This window comes from Pelodiscus sinensis, chromosome 12, assembly GCF_049634645.1.
Source record: "Pelodiscus sinensis isolate JC-2024 chromosome 12, ASM4963464v1, whole genome shotgun sequence".
In the NCBI taxonomy this organism is placed as follows: domain Eukaryota; kingdom Metazoa; phylum Chordata; order Testudines; family Trionychidae; genus Pelodiscus; species Pelodiscus sinensis.
The window spans coordinates 5,029,254-5,048,031 of NC_134722.1; the positions used below are offsets into that span (position 1 = coordinate 5,029,254).

General features: G+C 47.9%; 2 protein-coding genes across 2 annotated transcripts in view; both read left to right on the plus strand.

Annotated features, from left to right (window-relative positions):
- Positions 1 to 18,778, plus strand: part of KLHDC4 (kelch domain containing 4) — a 316,137-nt gene that overhangs the window by 67,998 nt on the left and 229,361 nt on the right. The gene's annotated exons all lie outside the window — the stretch shown is intronic.
- The window catches only part of CA5A (carbonic anhydrase 5A), a 38,756-nt gene continuing 35,153 nt past the window's right edge, over positions 15,176 to 18,778 (plus strand). The window contains exon 1 of the mRNA XM_006118723.4: positions 15,176 to 15,413. Within this exon, the coding sequence (XP_006118785.2) occupies positions 15,275 to 15,413 (139 nt within the window). The 5' untranslated portion in view covers positions 15,176 to 15,274. The remainder of the gene's footprint in view (positions 15,414 to 18,778) is intronic.

Genomic DNA, 18,778 nt, shown 5'->3' on the forward strand with positions numbered 1-18,778 from the left:
ATCTAGACGCGGTTTTCCACAAAAAAGCCCTGATTGCCATTTTCACAATCGGGGCTTTTTTGCGGAAAATAGTACTGTGCTGTTTACACTGGCCTTTTTGCGCAAAAGTCTTTTGGAAAAAGACTTTTGCCCAAACAGGAGCAGCATAATATTTCCGGAAAAGCACTGACGATCTTATATGAGATCGACAGTGCTTTTCCAGAAATCCAAGCGGCCAGTGTAGACAGCTGGCAAGTTTTTCTGCAAAATCTAGACACAGCCATGGGGTTTTGCAAAACCCGGTCTTTGTGACACATACAGACCTCGTTTGTCTACAGATGGAATTGAACCTGACACCTCTGGAGCTCAGTGCATCTACTGCATGAGCTAAAAGTTAGCTTCTTTTTAGCAAAGGCTGTAGAGCAGACTGGTTATTCTTTCTGCAAGTGGTCTCAGTGTTGTTAGATGGTAATAAGAGATCTGGGGTTAGCAGCACTCAGTATGCCATGGTGACATAGAAAACTGGGACAATATGCTGCTTCCACAAGAGGATCCCGGAGTCACTGAGCAGCAGTAGCCCGGTAGAAGGGTATAGCACTTCAGCAGGCCTGCTCCCAATCCATATGGATTCTGCATATTAGAGACAGCAACAGGCAAGAATAGCTGTCAGAGTAGGGTGACCATATTTCCCTAAGCTGAGTATGGAACACCTGGTAACATTACTCATATTCAAGAGAGCTCAATGACAATCAATCAGAACCATGCAGTACAAATGTTCAAATTAACCTCAGGTTGACTGAGACCCTGTTAAAATGAAATACCACATAGCTAGAATCTTTTTACTTTCTTATTTTCAGGGTTTGCACAAGGAAAGTTGACATGCACACATTCCTGTACACTCCTCTCACACAGAGATGGGGGTAACTGACAGACCTGACCCAACCCTCCCTATCCAGTGCTCTCTACCCTTCACGCCTGGCTAGGCCTCCTGGGACAGATCCATCTCTCCTGGTACACCTTCTCAGGACAACATTTGGAGGCATGCAGGGTCACAGGTCCCCTCCCCAGATTTCTGTTGGAGTTCATACCAGAACATGGCAAAGAGCAGCCTTTCGTCACTGTGCAGGAGGGAAGGGAGGGGAGCTGCTTCCAGTTGAAGAGGAGAGAGAGTGGGGATGCCCTGGCTCATGTTTTTCCAGTGGTCATTTCTTCCCTCCCACCCTCTCCCCTATGGTTAGAAGCAGCTTGTCCCTTCCTGCCAGCACCATGTAGAAAGGCAACTGACACCTCCAAGCTGCTGCTGGTCACGGACACAGCCCCCAGTTGCCTCCTGTCCCTGGTGACAGCACAGACAGGAAGGGGTTAAGCCTTAAGGATGCCTTGCGCACCAGGATCCAGGAAACCTGGCTGCAGGGGCATCAGCCAACCTGGCCAGAGAGGGGGCTCAGCAGGGGAGAGTGCCCAGGGGACAAAGCAGCCCAGCACTCCCTAGGGACAGGACTTAGGGCATGTGAAGAGGCTGCTAAGCACCCTGCTTGGGGACCTGCAGGGATGAGGAACAAACAAGCTGGAAGCAGCTTCCTCCCTGCCACTCCAGAGCTTATCCAGGGAGCAGAGAAGCTTCCTCATGCCGGCGGTGTGAAGGGCTTTGGCGCATGAAGGTCTCGGCTCTTCCTGGGCAGTGCCTTAGGCCAGAGGATCTTGACCTTTCCCTGGGTGCAAGACCAGCCGGAGGCAGTGAGGGAAGCCAGGCTATTGGTAAGATGAATGATCTGACCAGGCAGTGGCTGGTTTTCTGCACAGTGCCGGGAGTGGGATGTGCCTCACCAGGAGGGAGATGTAGCAACAACAATGCGGGCGGGGGGGGGGGGGGGAGTGAACAGGCACAGCAGGGAGAGGACAGTGAGATGGGAAGCATGTAAATGGCCATTGGGTGGGCAGCAGAGGTGGCACGTAACTAGCCACTACCTGCCCATGTTCCTCAGCCACTGGAGCGAGCAGCCAGAGCTGGCTGGCAATAGGGCGGGGCAGCCTGCTGGCCAGGAGTTGGCATGCAGAAGGGACTCCATGGATGGACAAGTAGGAAGAACAACTAGCCACACATGCTGCAGCTTTAGCTGACCACGAGCCTCACACACTCAACTCCGTCGTCAGCCACTGGACCCCGTCCCATCCCCTCGCCTCCTCACTCACCACTGGTGGTTGGATGGCTAGTGAGCAAGGATACTGGCCAGTAGTAGAGCCAGTTGTGCCCTCTAAGCTTCACAGCTGATTAATCAGTCCCGCCCAGTCAGTCAGCTCTGTGCATGGAGCCCTAAGCCTTTGATTCGGCAGGGCTGATTAATCACCTGTGAAGCGATACAGCCTCACAACTTAGAGAAAACACTGAGTAGGACCCACCGGTACTGATGGGAGGAAGAGAAAGAAAATATAGGACAATTTGCTCATTTTTAAGAAAAAGTGGGGACACCTGCAGGAAGGCTTAAATATGGGACTGCCCCTTTAAAAATTGGGCAGCTGGTCAGTCTATGTGGGAGGTATCATGGGGAGTGCGGGGATCATGGAGCACCATAATCATGGGAAAAGAAGAAGCAAATAAACAGGGGGATCTGAGCGGATCTGCTTCCATGAGCAGGGATGACAGCCGCTGGCATCGTGCAACATTAACTACCCCAAAAGCAGCAGCACCACAACTACTAAAGTGTGATTGGAGCAGATCCTGAGGTGACAGGTCTAGTGGTGAGTTGAGGTAAAGAATTGATAAGATCACTGCCTTGAAGAGAAGGACCTAGAACCAGGGTGTAAGGCTGAGACTATGTTTTGCATTTAGAGACCATCTTCTTCTCCAGTAACTGTGTAGCACATAAACATGCCTAATGTAAAACAGCGGTGCATGAGAAGAGCCTTGAAGCTCACAGCCAGATTCTGAAATAGATGTCTTAGATGTCTCATTCCTTTTAGTTATTTTTCTCCTCCCTTGACATATCGGTTCCACTCATTTTGCACAGCCACTGACTCCCAAATCCATACAAGTTACAGCACTTTCCCCCACTATCCATATTTCTACCTATTTATACCACCGTTTATGTCATTGTTGAATTTGGCTCTAAAGCTAGCAAATGAGTTGAAATACCTTGCTGCATTTGGCTGATTGTGGCTCTGTCGTCCGGTGGATTGGGCCTGTAAGAAATATCTATGATCTCTTATTATTAAAAACAAAATGTGGCCACTAGGTGGTAAACTTAAACAACAAATAGTCTAGCAGCACCTTAGAGACTAACAAAAAATGTATATGGAATCATGAGCTTTTGTGGGTATAACCTTCTTCTAGGCACAGGCCCAGCTAAAAGTATATCAACTCCAGTAACGGTTTTTGGCTCAGTTTACTGGGGAGCATTATTTTAGATTTTTACAATAATCAGTGCCAATTTGCTTTTTTTTTTTTTAAATAAAGCTTTTATTAAGACAGTCTTTATATCCTTCTTGCCATCTCAATCCCCATTTCTCCATGTCCATAGTATTTACACAGCCAGAGAGGGATCCCTGCAGTGGATATGGGAAGGAGTGGTGGCAGATATAACAGGTGGAAGAGGTAACTTTATCCTCCCACTTCTTCCATGCCTCCACCCACCTCCTCTGATCTGGATTTTCATATATGAACTTGGGTCAAATTCCCATAAACTTCAACAGGAGTGAAAAATGAGTGAGACTTTCCAGATAATAATGGCATTCTTTATTTATATAGCGTGTCCTACCAGAAGATGTTTTAATATTCCCACACAGATGAGAATTCGGGATTTTTTATTTTAACTCAAAAATCCAAATTGTGGCCCACATTTTGTATTGCATATATGGTATAATATATATATATATATGCAAACTTTTATCTAAATTGCTATTAACATTATTTTCTCACAGAAGACATCTTTTTTGTTTTCTCTTTGTTTTAGCTTTCATCTGAAAAGAATTCCTGGAGAAATAGCTACTCTCACATCTCCCATATGGATCTCCATGTTTAGCCCATTCGTCAGTTTCCCTTTCTTGCTCTTAGAAAAATCACAAGGCCAAGCATACCATCAGAGGTAAAAAATTAACTCTCTGTGCACACAGTTTTGCAACTGTACTAGCATCAGGAGAACAAATGTTGCCAAAGAGACAGATGAGTTCTTCCAGGGCTTTAGTTTAAACAAGTGACAGGCATTCACAATTTGAACTCATTGGTGTTTGCAGATGAAAACTGAACAAAGGAGGAAAAAAGAGGAGATGTACAGATAATATGAGCAGCTACAGAACATAAGCTACAGTAGCTCTTTAAGGATGTTTTCTTTTACCATGCATAAAATCTGTGATTAGGTAATTTGCAGATAAGATTATATCAGTGTGACCTATATTTCGAGATTATTGTTTGAGCTAACTTTATTAAGTTTCTGGACAATAAATGTTACACACTGGAAGAAGCATACACATGGCTCTAGACACATTGTGCTATAGCAGTACATAGAATTGACATACAATGCCAGTTAAAAGAAAAGCCGTTCAATCAATATAGCACAAAATACATAATATGCATATCTGAAACCGAGCGCTGTAATGGCATCACCTTGTGACTGCTAATGAGATTTGTGAGCCTTGTCTATTAATTCACATTGGTTTAACTTAAAAGATCCATGCTATTGAAGTCCTAGACTCCCACAGTCATATCTGGCAGTGCAGATCCTAATCTGCAGAGACCCTGGCTACTCTACAAAGTGAGGCTCAAGCAAGTCACCTTGCATTGACCTATCTGTGCACATGTTTATGCTCAAATAAGTCCCCGTGACGCAGCAGAACCACCTCCCCAATAGCGTGGAGCCACGGCTAACTGACTGAGGTCAGCACAGTATGAGTGGAGATACTGCCTGACCTGTGTGGACCCTGGCAGTCCTTCAGCAGCTGACCCACAATACCCTATTCCTTGTGACACTGACCTACATTGTCATTATTTTAAACTCCACTGCCTGGGGGCCCATCCTCCTCCCCCTTTAAGACACCCTACATGTTTTTTAAATGCCTTGTCCTGGCTCCCCCCACTCAAGTAGGAGCTTTTGACAGGCTCAAGCCATTCCTGTGCCCCGGGCAGTGGGTGCGTGACGCATGCGCAGCTCTGCCCCCGGGCACATGACACATGTGCGGCCCCACCCCCCCAGCGCTCTGCACACCTTACAGCTGCCATCAGGTGTGCGGTACCTGATTGCAGCTCTAAGGGGTGCCACACGGCCCCCAGAATGCGGCGCCTGATGGCAGCTCTAAGGGGCGAGTGCACCCAGCCATGCAGCGCCTCTTACAGTTGCCATCAAGCACCCCCCATAGGTTGGCGCCCCGGGCAGCTGCCCAGCTAGCCCCCCCTTCCCCCTTAATCCAGCCCTGCTCAGCAGCTCTCCTTTGTTGTGTAAAACTGGTCTTGCTGGCTCCTTGCACTAGTCGTGTTCCTGCCTGGAACAGATAGGAGGTATTGGATTTCTGGGTGTGTGGGCAGAAGGTCTGTGCAAGTACAGTAAGAATATAAGACTGGCCAGACTGCATCAGATCCTGTCTTCCAACAGTGGTCAAAGCCAGATGCCCTAGAGGGAGTTCACAGAACAGATAATCATCAAGTGATTCCTCTCCTGTCATCCATTTCCAGCCTCTGACAAACAGAGGCACCATTCCTATCCATCCTAGCTTACAGCAATTGATGGACCTAAACTCCATGAATGTATCTAGGTATTTTTTTGAACCCTGTTAAAGTCCTGGTCTTCACAACATCCTCTGGCAGGGAGTTCCACAGGTTGAACAAAAGAAAGATGAAGGAAGAGTTGGTCCTCCACTTATTGGGGAAGGGGACTGTGATGGGGTGTACAAAGGCAACAAAATGAGCTAAAACTAGCAAGGGACAGAAAAGTAACTAAATTTTTTTAAAATACATTGAGAGCAAAAGAAAGATGAAGGAAAAGTTGGTCTTCTACCTAGCAGAGAAGGAGACTGTGATGGGGTGTACAAATCCCACACATGGCCTGAAGGGCTTAAAGGACAATGTTGGTCCCAGAGAGCCTTGTCCGGCCAGCCCTGCAGACTGTGCTCCAACTAGAGGAAGAGTTGAAAAGGGAACAACTGAGCTCAGAAGAGGAGATGAAGACTGAGCTACCATGAAGGCTCCTGACAAGAGTATTGGAAGAAATAAGACAGTATATGGAGCCTGGCTGGGCCTGGTGGTTTGGTTGTCTTTTCTTTTTCCCTTACTTTGGACTGAAGGCTGCAGGAGAAAAGCAGGCAGTCAGAAGAGACTCAGGAAAGGCAAATGGAGGGCACCTTTGGGAGCCAGGCACAACTGACTCTCCTAGGAATTTGTGTCAGAGCCTGGTGAGGTAAGTGGGCCTGGTTTCCCCTACCAACCACCCCTATTACAGGAGGGACATAAGCTTCCTGCCCACCTCAGTGGGCCTCCAGTTAAAAAGAAGGATGGGACTGCAAGACCCATTCACAGAGTGGCAGCACGAAGTATGTAAACTACTGGGCCCACTAAGGACTCTACTGCTGTGACCTAATAACTAACCATATCAAGAAGTCTGAGGGCGAATGCTTATTTTATCTTCAGTAAAAAGGTTACTTGTGACTTGATACTCAACACAGAAAGGGTATGTCTACACTACAGTGCTATTTCGAATTAACTTAATTCAAAATAGTTAATTTGAATTAAGCTAGTTCAAAATAACATATCTAGACACAAAAACTATTTTGAAATAGCACATCCACACTGAGTGGACCCTGAACCGAAGTTAAGGCTGGCCAGAACCAGTGCCGGCAGGGCATCAGGTTAGGACTTAGTGTGTGGGGCTGCTGCCTGAGGCTAACTGAGCTCTGTGCTTAAAGGGACCCGACCCCCACCCCGGACAGACAGGTCTCAGGGTTCCCCGCTTGCTTGTCTACCTCGATGAGGGACAGCAAAGCAGTCCTGTCTTGGAGTGCCCTGAGTGCCTGAACTCGGGATACCACAGCACTCGGCCACATGGAACCAGAGCTGCCCCTGGGCATGCCAGTGAGTTTCGTGGGGTCGTTGCCATCAGCCCAGCTTCACTTGCTGCAGGCTGCCATCTAGGGGTCCATCGGGAGACTGTCAGGATCCAGGAGGCCCTGAGGGACAGCGTCCACCCCAAGGAGTCTCCCCGGTCCTCCCCACCGGGGGCTCGTGCCCCATTCCTCCCTCGCATCCTTCCACTTACCCCTCCCTAGCCCCCCTTCCTGATGTCAAATAAAAGACACATATGTTCAAAAATAGAAACTGGGTTTATTGAACAAAACGGGGGAGAGGATGAACCTCTGGGGAGACTGGGAAAAGGAGGTGGGAGAGGGGAAGTGAGAGGGTTGGAGAGGGGAGGGGAAAACCTGGGAGGAGGGAGCTGGAAGGGGGAAGCAAGAGGAAGAAGGGGGAGGGGAAGCTCAGGGCTCAGGGTTGGGGGTCTCACCAGACCAACTTGATTTTCATGCAAACCTGCTCCTGGGTTCGCATGTGGCCTTTGGTGGCCAGGCTGGCAGCTATCCTGCCTTAGACGGCCGCATTCCTCCATCTAGTGTGGAGATCATGGACGTTGGGGGCATCCCCCCCAAACCTGAATAAGGTCCATGATCTCCACCCTGGACCAGGAAGGCGCCCGCCTTCTCCAGCCCCTGTCAGGCTCCTGGGAGCTGGCAGACTGTTCCTGGGGAGCGGTGGAGGGCTGGCTGCCAGTGGCTTGCTGGCTCATGTTTTTGGGCCACTGGGTGAGGGGCCCCGGTGGCCACTGCTGGCTCTGGGCTGGCAGGCTTGGAGTTGGCACAGGCACTGTGGCCAGGGTCTACCCCTTTAATGGCTCCGGGGCTGGGGGAAAGGAGAGTAAGTTTTCCTGGTTGTGCCCAGAGTAGCCACCAGGGCTCCCTGGGAAGGGCTGGAGGCCCCCTATCTCAAATTAAGTGTCTACATAGCACTTCATTCCAAATAGCTATATCGAATTTGGCGTTACCCCTCGTAGAATGAGGTTTATCAAATTTGAATTAAGGGCTCTGCTATTTCGAATTAAATTCATAATAGTGGTTTGCCTGTATAGACGCTATTAAAGTTAATTCGAAATAATGGCTGTTATTTCGAATTAACTTTGCGGCGTAGACATACCAAAAAAAAGAAAGAAAGAAAATAAATATAGGTAAGGAACAGGTTAGAGAAAATTTACATCAGTTAGATCAGGGGTGGGTAAGACAGTGTCCATGGGCCAGATTGATCTGGCCTGTGGTCACCCTGCCACTCCCCTGCCCCCAGGCCAATTGAGACCTGGAGGCAGGGGGACACATGAAGTCTCCTCCCTCTGGCACCAAAGGGAACCGCCAGCTGTTCCCTCTAGGTGCCACATGTCCCCCTGGGAGGAGTGGTGGTGTACAGGAATAGAATTCACAACAGCTTTGACAAATTGGAGAATTGGCCCTGTACTTAGGAAGGAAAACCAAATGCCCAACGGTAAAAGAAGGAAATAACTATCTAGGCTGTAGTACTGCTGACAAGGATCCGGGGACCACAAATCGAACATGAGTCCTCTGAGCTGCACCACTCAAGACCCAGCAGTGGGAGCGGCCAGAGCCCCATGTGGAAAGTCAGAGGAATGCCTGGGGAAGGCTAGCCCCCATCACTGCCCCTTCCAGGGCATGCAGCTGGCCCCCGCCTTGCCCAGGGGCCCAGTGAGTCTGTCAGCCCTCCCACTCTTGAGCAGAGGGGAATTAGATCCCGTGTTGATGGGGACACTGCTAATATATGTATCTATTCTATTCTACAAAAGCTCTTCTAGCATTGGGGAGTCTGCAGGATTTCCAGTGACGCATTAAGCAGCGTGACCAACAGCTGTCAGGTGTTCTTTGTTCTTTCATCCTCTTGTTGGGGGAAAGTGTCTTGTGTAGGTCTGGGTATATGTGCTTTTAGATATACAGGTGAGAGGAGGTGACATGAAAGAAAAGGAGCAGAAGGTGGTGAGGATTATGGTGGTCACTTCCTGGGCGGGTTCATTCCCATCTGCCTGGAACAGCCCCTGAAGAACGTTCTGTCTCTTGCACAGACCAGCGGTACTGTTACTATGACAAATTTCACTGTGGTAGAGGAGTGATCTTAATCCCAGAGTGCTAGATGGTCTTTTAGGTGTACTGGGTACAGGCCATGGAGTGCCTTGAAGATAAGAATTGAGATCCTGAGCTTGAATCAGAAATTGGGTGCACCCAGTTGCCACCAGCTTTTAACCTGCCTTCGTACAAGGACACTGGTGTGCGGATGGCTTGAGATTTCACTCCAGAAAACTAAGGGCTTGTCTATGCTGCCCACAGTTTGGATGGCAGGGTTGTAAACAGCAGTGTGAATCAAAGTTTGCCTGGTATTCTCCCATCTAGATGCTGCAGCCTGAACTAAAACATGGCTAGTTCACGTTAATGTATTTCTCTTCAAACGGGTCTACAGGTTGGACCTCCCTGACTCAACTCCCTAGGAACCTGACCAGTCCCAGACAAGGGGTTTTCTGGACCAAGGAAGGTCTGGGACGGGGAGCCAGCCTCTCTTCTGGGCTCCTCTCCCCAGCTACCTGGCGCCACTGCCCTCGACCCCCTAGCTGCAGCAGCCCTGTGAGCTCCACAGCCCATGAGCTTTGGAGCCCAGGTAGCCCTGCAAGATATGCTCACCCCACAGGCCCCTGGAGCCCTAGCAGCAGCCTTGTGGGTGCTCACAAACCTGCCAGCTGTGGGCCCTGGAGCCCGCCCCCCTTCTCAACCCCACTGGCTGTGGAGTTGGTGCCCCCACTCCATGGACTCTGGTGGCTCTGCCAGCTTCCCAGACCTACCAGCTGTGAGCTCTGCTATCCCCCACCCCATGGGCTCTGGCGACCCCACTGGCTTCCCAGCCTGGCTGACTTCAGGCTCTGGTGTCCCGTGTTCTCCGCTACCCCGATGGCTGACTTTGCTCCCAACCGCTGGCAACCTCTGTGCTGGAGCTCTCTAGTCCAGCAATATCTATGGTCCTGCCAGACCACGGATGTTGTCAGACCAGAGACTGCTGGACCGCCAAGGTTCAACCTGAACATAAATCTGAGCAGTGTCCGCATGGGCGAGTTACAACGCAGCACTAAGAATGCTCCACCTACGAAAATCACCTTAATGAGACCTGGCTTACAGTAGGTTGTGCAATATAATTGTCAGTACTGCTTGGTTTCAGTAGTTGGGGGGAGAGGGGAAATCCTGTAATTTTACTATAGCTCCAAATGCAACAATTGCAGGATTCCCCCAGGGCTAAGTGGTGAATAAATACACTGGTTGGCTCTTCTGGGTTCCTGGGTTTGACTCCTTCTTGGCTGGGGAAAAAAATATGGTGGCACTTCACCATCACCCATTTATGGCATGGAAATGAGACATTACTCAGGGTATGTCTACACTGCAGGGTTTTTCTGACATTGGTAAACCTCTTTCTACGAGGAAGAAGCCATTTTCCGAAAGAGCTCTTTTGGAAATAGGCGTGTGTGGACGGGGAAGAGGGAGTTCTTTCAAAAGAAGAGGAAAGAGGAAAAAGCCACTCTGTCCACAGTAATCACAGCTTAAATGCGAGAGTGTCCATTCTGTGTGAACGCTATCTGTCGAAAAAGCAGATCGCTTTTTCGATGCGCTTTGGCAGTGTGGACACGCTCTTTGGGAAGAAGTTCTTTTGGAAGATCTCGTCCAAAAACCTTCTTCCGAAAGAAGTCTGCAATCTAGACATAGCCTCAAAGTAAAGTGTGCACATCTGCTGCCCACCTTTCCTCTCTTTTTGCACATAATGAAAGAGCCATTGATGTTGACTTTCCAATTACAATCAGTGGGCAGCTGAGTTAACACCTTATTGAGATAAACGGGGCCGTTCACCCCTTTCAGAGCTATTGTTCCAGGCTCTCTGCAGACTCATCTCTGTATCAGTTATACTCAGCCCAGGTCCTGAAAAATCCACACCCTTAGGCCTTGTCTTCACTCTGCCAAAGATTGACCCTGCTGTGATCAATCTTCCGGAGTTTGATTTACCGAGTCTAGTTAAGACTCGTTAAATCGTACTCAGAAGGTGCCCCTGCCCAGCATCCAATAATCCTGCTTTTATGGGGAATAAAGGGAAGCCGACGGCCTCCTGCTCTGGAGATAACACCAAGCGCGGCTTAAGGTAAGCCAACTCCAGCTATGTATTTTATATTGCTGGAGCTGCATGCCTTAAGCTGAGTTTCCAGGTCTAGCCTGCCCTCAGTGAAAGAGGTAACCCCTGGCATAGAAAGCACCAGGTTGGCAGAAGAATTCTGCTGTCAACTGAGCTACCATCTCTCAGGCAGGGCTACGCTATAGACCTTTATTGGTATGACAGCATTGCTCAGGCATTATTCACACCCTGAGCGATGTAGTTACACCAACCTCAACCCTGGTGTGGACAGCACTATGTCAACTGGAGAACTCCTCCCCTCAGGGAGGTGAATTAACGACTCCAACAGGGGAAGCTCTCCTGTCAGCATCCAAGCATCTTCATTAAAGGAAGACAAGGTCTCAGAGAGGTCGATGAACTACAGCAATGGGAGAACCTGTCCCATCACTGTAGCAAGTATCTGCACTAAAGCAACACAGCAGCACAGCAGCAGCTCTCTAGCTAAGTTGCTGCAAGGTTACAAGCCCTCTGTCCATAGAGTTGAGGTTTTCTTGGCAATCATAACAGCTTGCCTCTTCTTTTCTCAATGAAAGCTGAGCTTGTAAGCTTCAGAGAAGTGTTGGCATGGTCTATGGGTGGGTGCCAGTTGTTTCCAAGTCCAGGTACCTCAAGAATATTCATAACATTTCTTCCTCCCTCAGTCCAAAACTGAGTGGGACAATTCCAAATCAGTGTCATGCATCAGAATCCCAATTCTGGGCATTATTTTCCTCTGGCTAATATCATGAGTTTGCAGCTGGCTGGGGCTTACATAATGGCAGTATCCTGGTGTATGTTGCAAGAAAGCAAATATTTAATTAATTGTATCAGTTTAGCCCTGTTACACTCTGAAAAGTACATTCAGCAAGAGTGAAATTGACAGTGACGACAACAATGAATGGCTTTTCAGTTTCAAGAGAAAGAGTTTGTCTGTCTTGCACACAATTCAGGGACAGGGCAGGCATCCTGAGCATGCTTAAATGCCTGATCTTGCAGTCTTTTTGCCTGTCAGTACCTGGATTCCAGGCTGGCAGCCAAGGTAGCAAATCAATATAGTAACAGACAACTCACCCTAAGCAACAGGTTTTAGAAAGGCAAATACCACAGATAAATCAACCTCCGTAGAAGCAAAAGAGATTAAAGGATGTAAAACTAACATGGCTAGCTCTGCACCCAGGATGAGCAATTTTAAATCACAAATTGAAGCACCTCTGCATGATGAACAAAAGCCAGTTTCAACAAGGAATGGAATTTCCCATTCAAAACCTCATTTGTTGTGTGTTGTAACAAGTTCCTCTGCACCTTTAAGGGCTTGATTCAGTTATCAGACCCACCTAGGAAGGAGGAGGGTGTGCCCATGACCCCTATAAAGGACTGAGCTAACTTTATTAAGTTTCTGGACAATAAATGTTACACACTGGAAGAAGCACACAGGGTTCTTGTGACACTAACCTACATTGTCATTATGACACAGGTGGGACTCAAACACCACAGTCCTCAGCTCTGGAGACTGATGCCTTAACCATTAGGCCACTGGGACCCAACCTGCTCCCTTGCTTTCAGCTGATTCCTTATCCATTAAGCCACCCTCCCCCTGACGCCCCACCTTCAGCTGACTCCTGCACCCAGTAGGGTCACCTATGATGGGAGGGTGAGCTAATGGAGAGGGCACCAGCCTCTTGTGATTGTGGGTTCAAGTCCCATGGGGGCTGGAGGCTTGCTTGAACTTCTGTTGGTCTTGCCTCTTCTGGGAGTGTGGAACCAGCACCTTGCCCTGTGGTTGATGGCTCCACTAGGGATGTGTGTGTAGGGGCCGGGAGTCTGATTAGACCATGATTAAACTGACCCCGTCCACACTGCTAGTGCAGGAGCAGGCTGCGGGGGGAGGATGACCCAATGGATAAGGCAACAGCTGAAGGTAGGGGGATGAGGTGAGGCCTAATAGAGCAGACATCAGCCTCTAGAGCAGTGGTCCCCAACCTTTACCGGCTCCTGGGCGCCCGGGGGCGGGGCCACACACGCGCCGGGCGCCCGGGGGCAGGGCCACACTCGCGCCGGGTGCCCGGGGGCGGGGCCGCGCGTCCTGGGGCACACCAGGGCCGGGGCCACCCGAGCCCCTTGTGCCGTGGGCCCGGGGCTGGCGCTGCTGCCCGAGCTGCGTGCCTGGGGCCGGCACCGGCGCCGCGCGCCTGCATGTGCCCCAGGGCTGAGGCCGCCTGAGTGCTGCGCACCAGGCGCCGGTGAGTGTCGCGTGCCTGGGGCCGGCGCCTCCAGTGCGCCGGGGGCGGGGCCAGCCCAGGTTGTCGGCGGGCGCCTACAAATGCCCTGGCGGGCGCCATGGCGCCCGCGGGCACCGCGTTGGGGACCACTGCTCTAGAGCCTGGGATTGTGTATTCAAGTCTCCTCCGCCCAGAGGCTTGAGTACCAGCACTGTCCTGCAGCTGCTGGGGAGAGAAAGCCACCAGGGAAATAGTGGAGCAGTGGCAGGTGGTGCCCCCTAGCCAGCTCCTGCACCCTCCCACCTTCACTCAGAGGGCCACCAGGCTCCACGCCCACGTGGTGGTGGTTCCACCCCCCAAGATAAGGCAGGCTGAGGGCAGGCAGTCCTTAGGGCTGCTCCCTAATCAGGCAGTCAGCTCCAATCCTAGAGCAGGTCTGAGCCCCTTATACATGCCAGACTCCTGCTCCCCGATATCCTCAGTGCCCTGCTGCCATAAGATTGACAGAAGACAGCCTGAATGGTGCATGAAGCTGGATTTGACCAGTTATGATGTAAACTTCAAAGAAGTGTGTGAAAAGATGCAGCAGGGAAAGTCCCCTTAAATAAAGTCCGTGAATACAATGTTTCATGTATGCTATTATTAATCATCAGTCAATTATCAACAATATTACCTTGTATATTTTCAGTCATGCAAATGGGCATTCTTGTAGGGCTCTTTGTTGACCACTTGTTCGGTATTTTGATGTAGTTTGGCTCTTTGCTTTGAAAAGGTTCCCAACCCCTTGTCTTAGATTATTCTGAAGAGCACATTCTTAGCCTTGGAAATGCATCCGCTTGCACTGCATGGCATGATTACTACACTATTTTCTCCAGGGCTACGTCAACACTGGCATGATTTTCTGAAAATACTTTTAACGGAAAAGTTTTCCATTAAAGGCATTTTTGGAAAAGCGCGTCTAGATTGGCCACGGACGCTTTTCCGAAAAAAGTGCTTTTGCGGAAAAGCGTCCATGGCCAATCTAGATGCACTTTTCCGCAAAAAAGCCCCGATGGCCATTTTCGCGATCGGCGCTTTTTTGCGGAAAACAGTACTGTGCTGTCTACACTGGCCCTTTTGCGCAAAAGTCTTTCGGAAAAAGACTTTTGCCTGAAAGGGAGCAGCATAGTATTTCCGGAAAAAGCACTGATTTCTTACAGTAGGAAGTCAGTGCTTTTGTGGAAATTCAAGCGGCCAGTGTAGACAGCTGGCAAGTTTTTCCGGAAAAGCGGCTGATTTTCTGGAAAAACTTGCCAGTCTAGACACAGCCCATCTGTTTCCCTGGAGGGGCTCTGTCCCCCTTTTTCCAGTTGCTATCTGTAAATTGCCCAGTTTGAGTAATGAGCCATCCTCAGACTTGGGATTGTAATAAAAATAAAATTGTGATCACTTTAACATCACAAGAGTAACAGAAAAGGAAGATTTTATTTTGGAAGCAACTGTCGGATTTAAGAATAAGAACACTTTCCTTCCATAGGACAGGAATGATTTCTCCATTTCTGCAGTGTTTGCAGAGCCAGACCCAAAAAGAGGCATGCAAAGCACATACAGAGTAATCATCAACTTGCCCTGCCCCCCTCCCTTCCAAATTATAGCCAATGAAGATGCCAGGTCAGGGAGCTGTTGAAATTTAACTGTTTGTTTGAGGTGGTTGTTTCTTTTCCCCCTAAAGGAAGGTGTGTACCATGCCCTGGGAAAGGCTTATAAAAAGGACCGGAGATCCCTTAGTTAACTTAAAGCTGCGCTTGCATAGTTTTTATATCTGCTTTGTGTAGATAGGTTACTAGGCTCTTGAAAGCTTCTTTGTGGTGAGTCTGACCTAAGTGCCAGGATGGTGCTATTGAATAGCAGGAACGTAATTGGCCTGGCACATTTATGCAAGCAGCTGAAAACTCTCAGGGGGAAGCCACTGGTGCCAGCAAGATCCTGCAGCTTGGCCACCTGTACTCATGCGAATAGGAATGCTGCATGTGAGTATATTTCATTCTCATTAAAATAACATCCTACACACCTGTGTGGGTCACCAACAGCAAGTGCTAATTGAGGAAGAATAAGCTTTGTTCTTATGCTCTTGCACATGTGTCAGCAAAGCCCAACAAAGGAACTTGAGACCTTGGAGAGGTTGGAAAAATAAAAGGAGCATTTCAAAAGAGAAGAGAATGAGAGAAACTGGAGATGGAAAAGCCTTGTGTTATCCAGACTGTTTCTCTCACTCCATGGGGTGGGGTGAGATTAAAATATCGCTCTTTGGTATGTGTGCAGTGAGTGTCATTGGGCTGGTTAGGATTCTAAATTGTAACCACACACAAAGTGCAAACAAAGCGTTTTTTCCCACCCCAGGTTCTGACTGGTGTCTGAGAAAGCAAGAAAAACTTAAAAAACAAGGAATAGCCTAGCACAGTGTTTCTCAACCTTTTTTTAATAAAATACCCCATTTAAAAAAAAGAAGTACCCCCAGTACCTACAGTTTTCAGACACACACATTTTTTTCCTACGATTGCAACACATTTGTTTAAACAACTTAATCGAAGCTGGGCGGGTGATGAAATTTTTGGGTGTAAAACGTACAAAAATAATGAAGCATTGTAAAACTTTAAAAAAAAATCAGTTTTCTCCAAATTTCAGTTGTGTTGACATACCCCTCCAGACTTCTCTCAAGTACCCATAAGGGTACTCGTACCAATGGTTGAGAAACACTGGTCTAGCAGCACCTTAAAGACTAACAAAACATGTAGATGGTATCATGAACTTTCATGGGCACAACCCACTTCTTTAGATGAATGGAGTATTAAAAGTCCAGATCCAAGAATAAATAAGGGAAGATGGAAGAAAAAAAGAGAAAAAATAGTGAATTCGATTGTTCAAGTTACAAGAGGCTGATAAGAACAATTTGCACCTCTAGGTTTGTCAATGCACTTGAAATCGCATTTAGGGCATGATCCAAAGCACATCAAAATCAATGGAAAGATTCCCATCGACTTGAAAAAGATCTACAAATTAAACACGGAAATGATTAACTTGAGAAAACAGGGTTTGGTGGAAATACAGACCGTAAATGGGTTCTTTAGAAGATCCATGTTAAATTCCTCACTGAAATACGAAATAATATTGGGTGATACAAAGGGTTCAGTAGTGTACAGTGCTACTAACATACCTACAAATACGACGTGTGGTTGGGCTAGTCACCAGAGTGGGAGGCACTTCTAATTACTTATATAAAGTAATGGGGCAATATCAGTAAATAGTAAGATCACACACACACACACAAAGTGTGTTTCAGCCAAAATATGTTTTTCCTTTCTGTAAATGCTTGGCTGTGTCTAGACTGGCAAGTTTTTCCAGAAAATCAGCCGCTTTTGCGGAAAAACTTGCCAGCTGTCTACACTGGCCGCTTGAATTTCCACAAAAGCACACTGACTTCCTACTGTAAGAAACCAGTGCTTTTTCCGGAAATACTGTGCTGCTCCCATTCGGGCAAAAGTCTTTTTTCGAAATACTTTTGCGCAATAGGGCCAGTGTAGACAGCACAGTACTGTTTTCCGCAAAAAAGCTCGTTTAGATTGGCCACGGACGCTTTTCCGCAAAAAGTGCTTTTGCAGAAAAGCATCCTGCCAATCTAGACGCGCTTTTCTGAAAATGCTTTTAACGGAAAACTTTTCCATTAAAAGCATTTCTGGAAAATCATGCCAGTGTAGATGTGGCCCTTTAGTATTGTTGAGTTCTCAAAAAGATGGTTATGTCTCTGTTTGAATAAAGAGAAAAGTGATACCTCCTTCATAATCAAGAACCTGGAGTCAAGTTCATTAGGGGGGAGCAATAGCTCAGTGTTTTGAGCATTACCCTGCTAAACCCAAGGTTATAAGTTCAATCCTTGCAGAGGACATTTGGGGTAAAAATTGTCCTTGCTGTGAAGGCAGAGGACTGGACTTGATGACCAAGGTCCCTTCCAGTTCTAGGAGACAGGCAATGTCCATTAATTTATAACCTTTAGATCCACCTATGTGATAACCAAGCAGCTTTATTTTCCTTGGGTGGCAGAAAATAAAGTAGAAGGCAGATAGTTAATAGTTCCTCATTCATAAATGCATTTTGGCAGCTAGCACCACAAAATAAATATTCTGCCATTGATTGCCTGGCATGTCAATAAGCCAGCTATTGTGAGCTCAGTTGCCAAATGCAGTGATGCATGATTGTATTGTGTAAATCTTGCAGAACATGGAAGCCTTATGTAACACATAACGTGCAAGATTTTTGGTCACTCAGCAATTCCATGATAATTCATAACATCATTTTAAAAGGATGTAAATTGCACTTGCAATGTAACTCTGATGAATTTGAATTAATTTTAGCCAACTCCTCCTTTTGTCGTCCACAGAAAAGAAAATGTAACATCAGTTTATTGTGTTCTTAAAAACTTCAGTGAATAAAGCTTCCCCAAATCCTCTTAGGACAGACAGAATAATTAATCCAACAAGTGGCACAGCTTGTAATTAGCAGTCTTTCTCCATCATTTAAAATGGGGGTCGGGAACCTTTACAAAGCAAGGAGCCAAATGTCATAAAAATTCAGAACAAGTGGCCAACAAAGATCTGTATAAGAATGCCCATTTATGGAGGGTCAAAGTGTTGCCACCTTTACTTCTGTGCTGCCTTCAGAGCTGGGCAGCCAGAGAGCAGAGCTGCTGGACAGGTGCCCCAATTTGAAGGCAGCTCCCTGTGGGCAGCAGCAGAGAAGTAAGGGTGATAATACCATCCCGTGCCATCCTTACTTCTGCACTGCTGTTGGCAGTGGCTCTGCCATTAAAGCTGGGTTCCTGCCCATCAGCTGACACTATCCAGCTGCTCAGCTCCGAAGGCAATGCCACCACCAGCACAGTAGGACTGCCACCCCCTACCATAGGCAGTAATTGTAGGGATCCTCACCCATAAAGGTGTTGCAGGGTCGCAAGATTATTGTAGGGGGGTTGCGGTCCTACTACAGGATGGTATTGTCACCCTTACATCTCTGCCGCTGCTGACTGGGAGCTGCCTTCAAATTGGGGCACCTGTCCAGCAGCCCTGCTCTTTGGCTGCACAGCTCTGAAGGCACCACAGAAGTAAAGATGGCAACATTGTGACCCCCCAAAAAATAACTTTGCGACCTTCCCCCCCATATTTCCCTTTTGAGTCAGGACCCCTAACTTGAGAAATGCTCGTCTCCCACCATGAAATCTGAATAGTATAGATTACAAGCACACAAAAGACCAGATGTTATGGTCATAAAGATCAAGATAATAGATGATTCAGTTTGAGAGGTATGTGCAAATTACCTATTTCAAAAGGATGAAATATCAGTT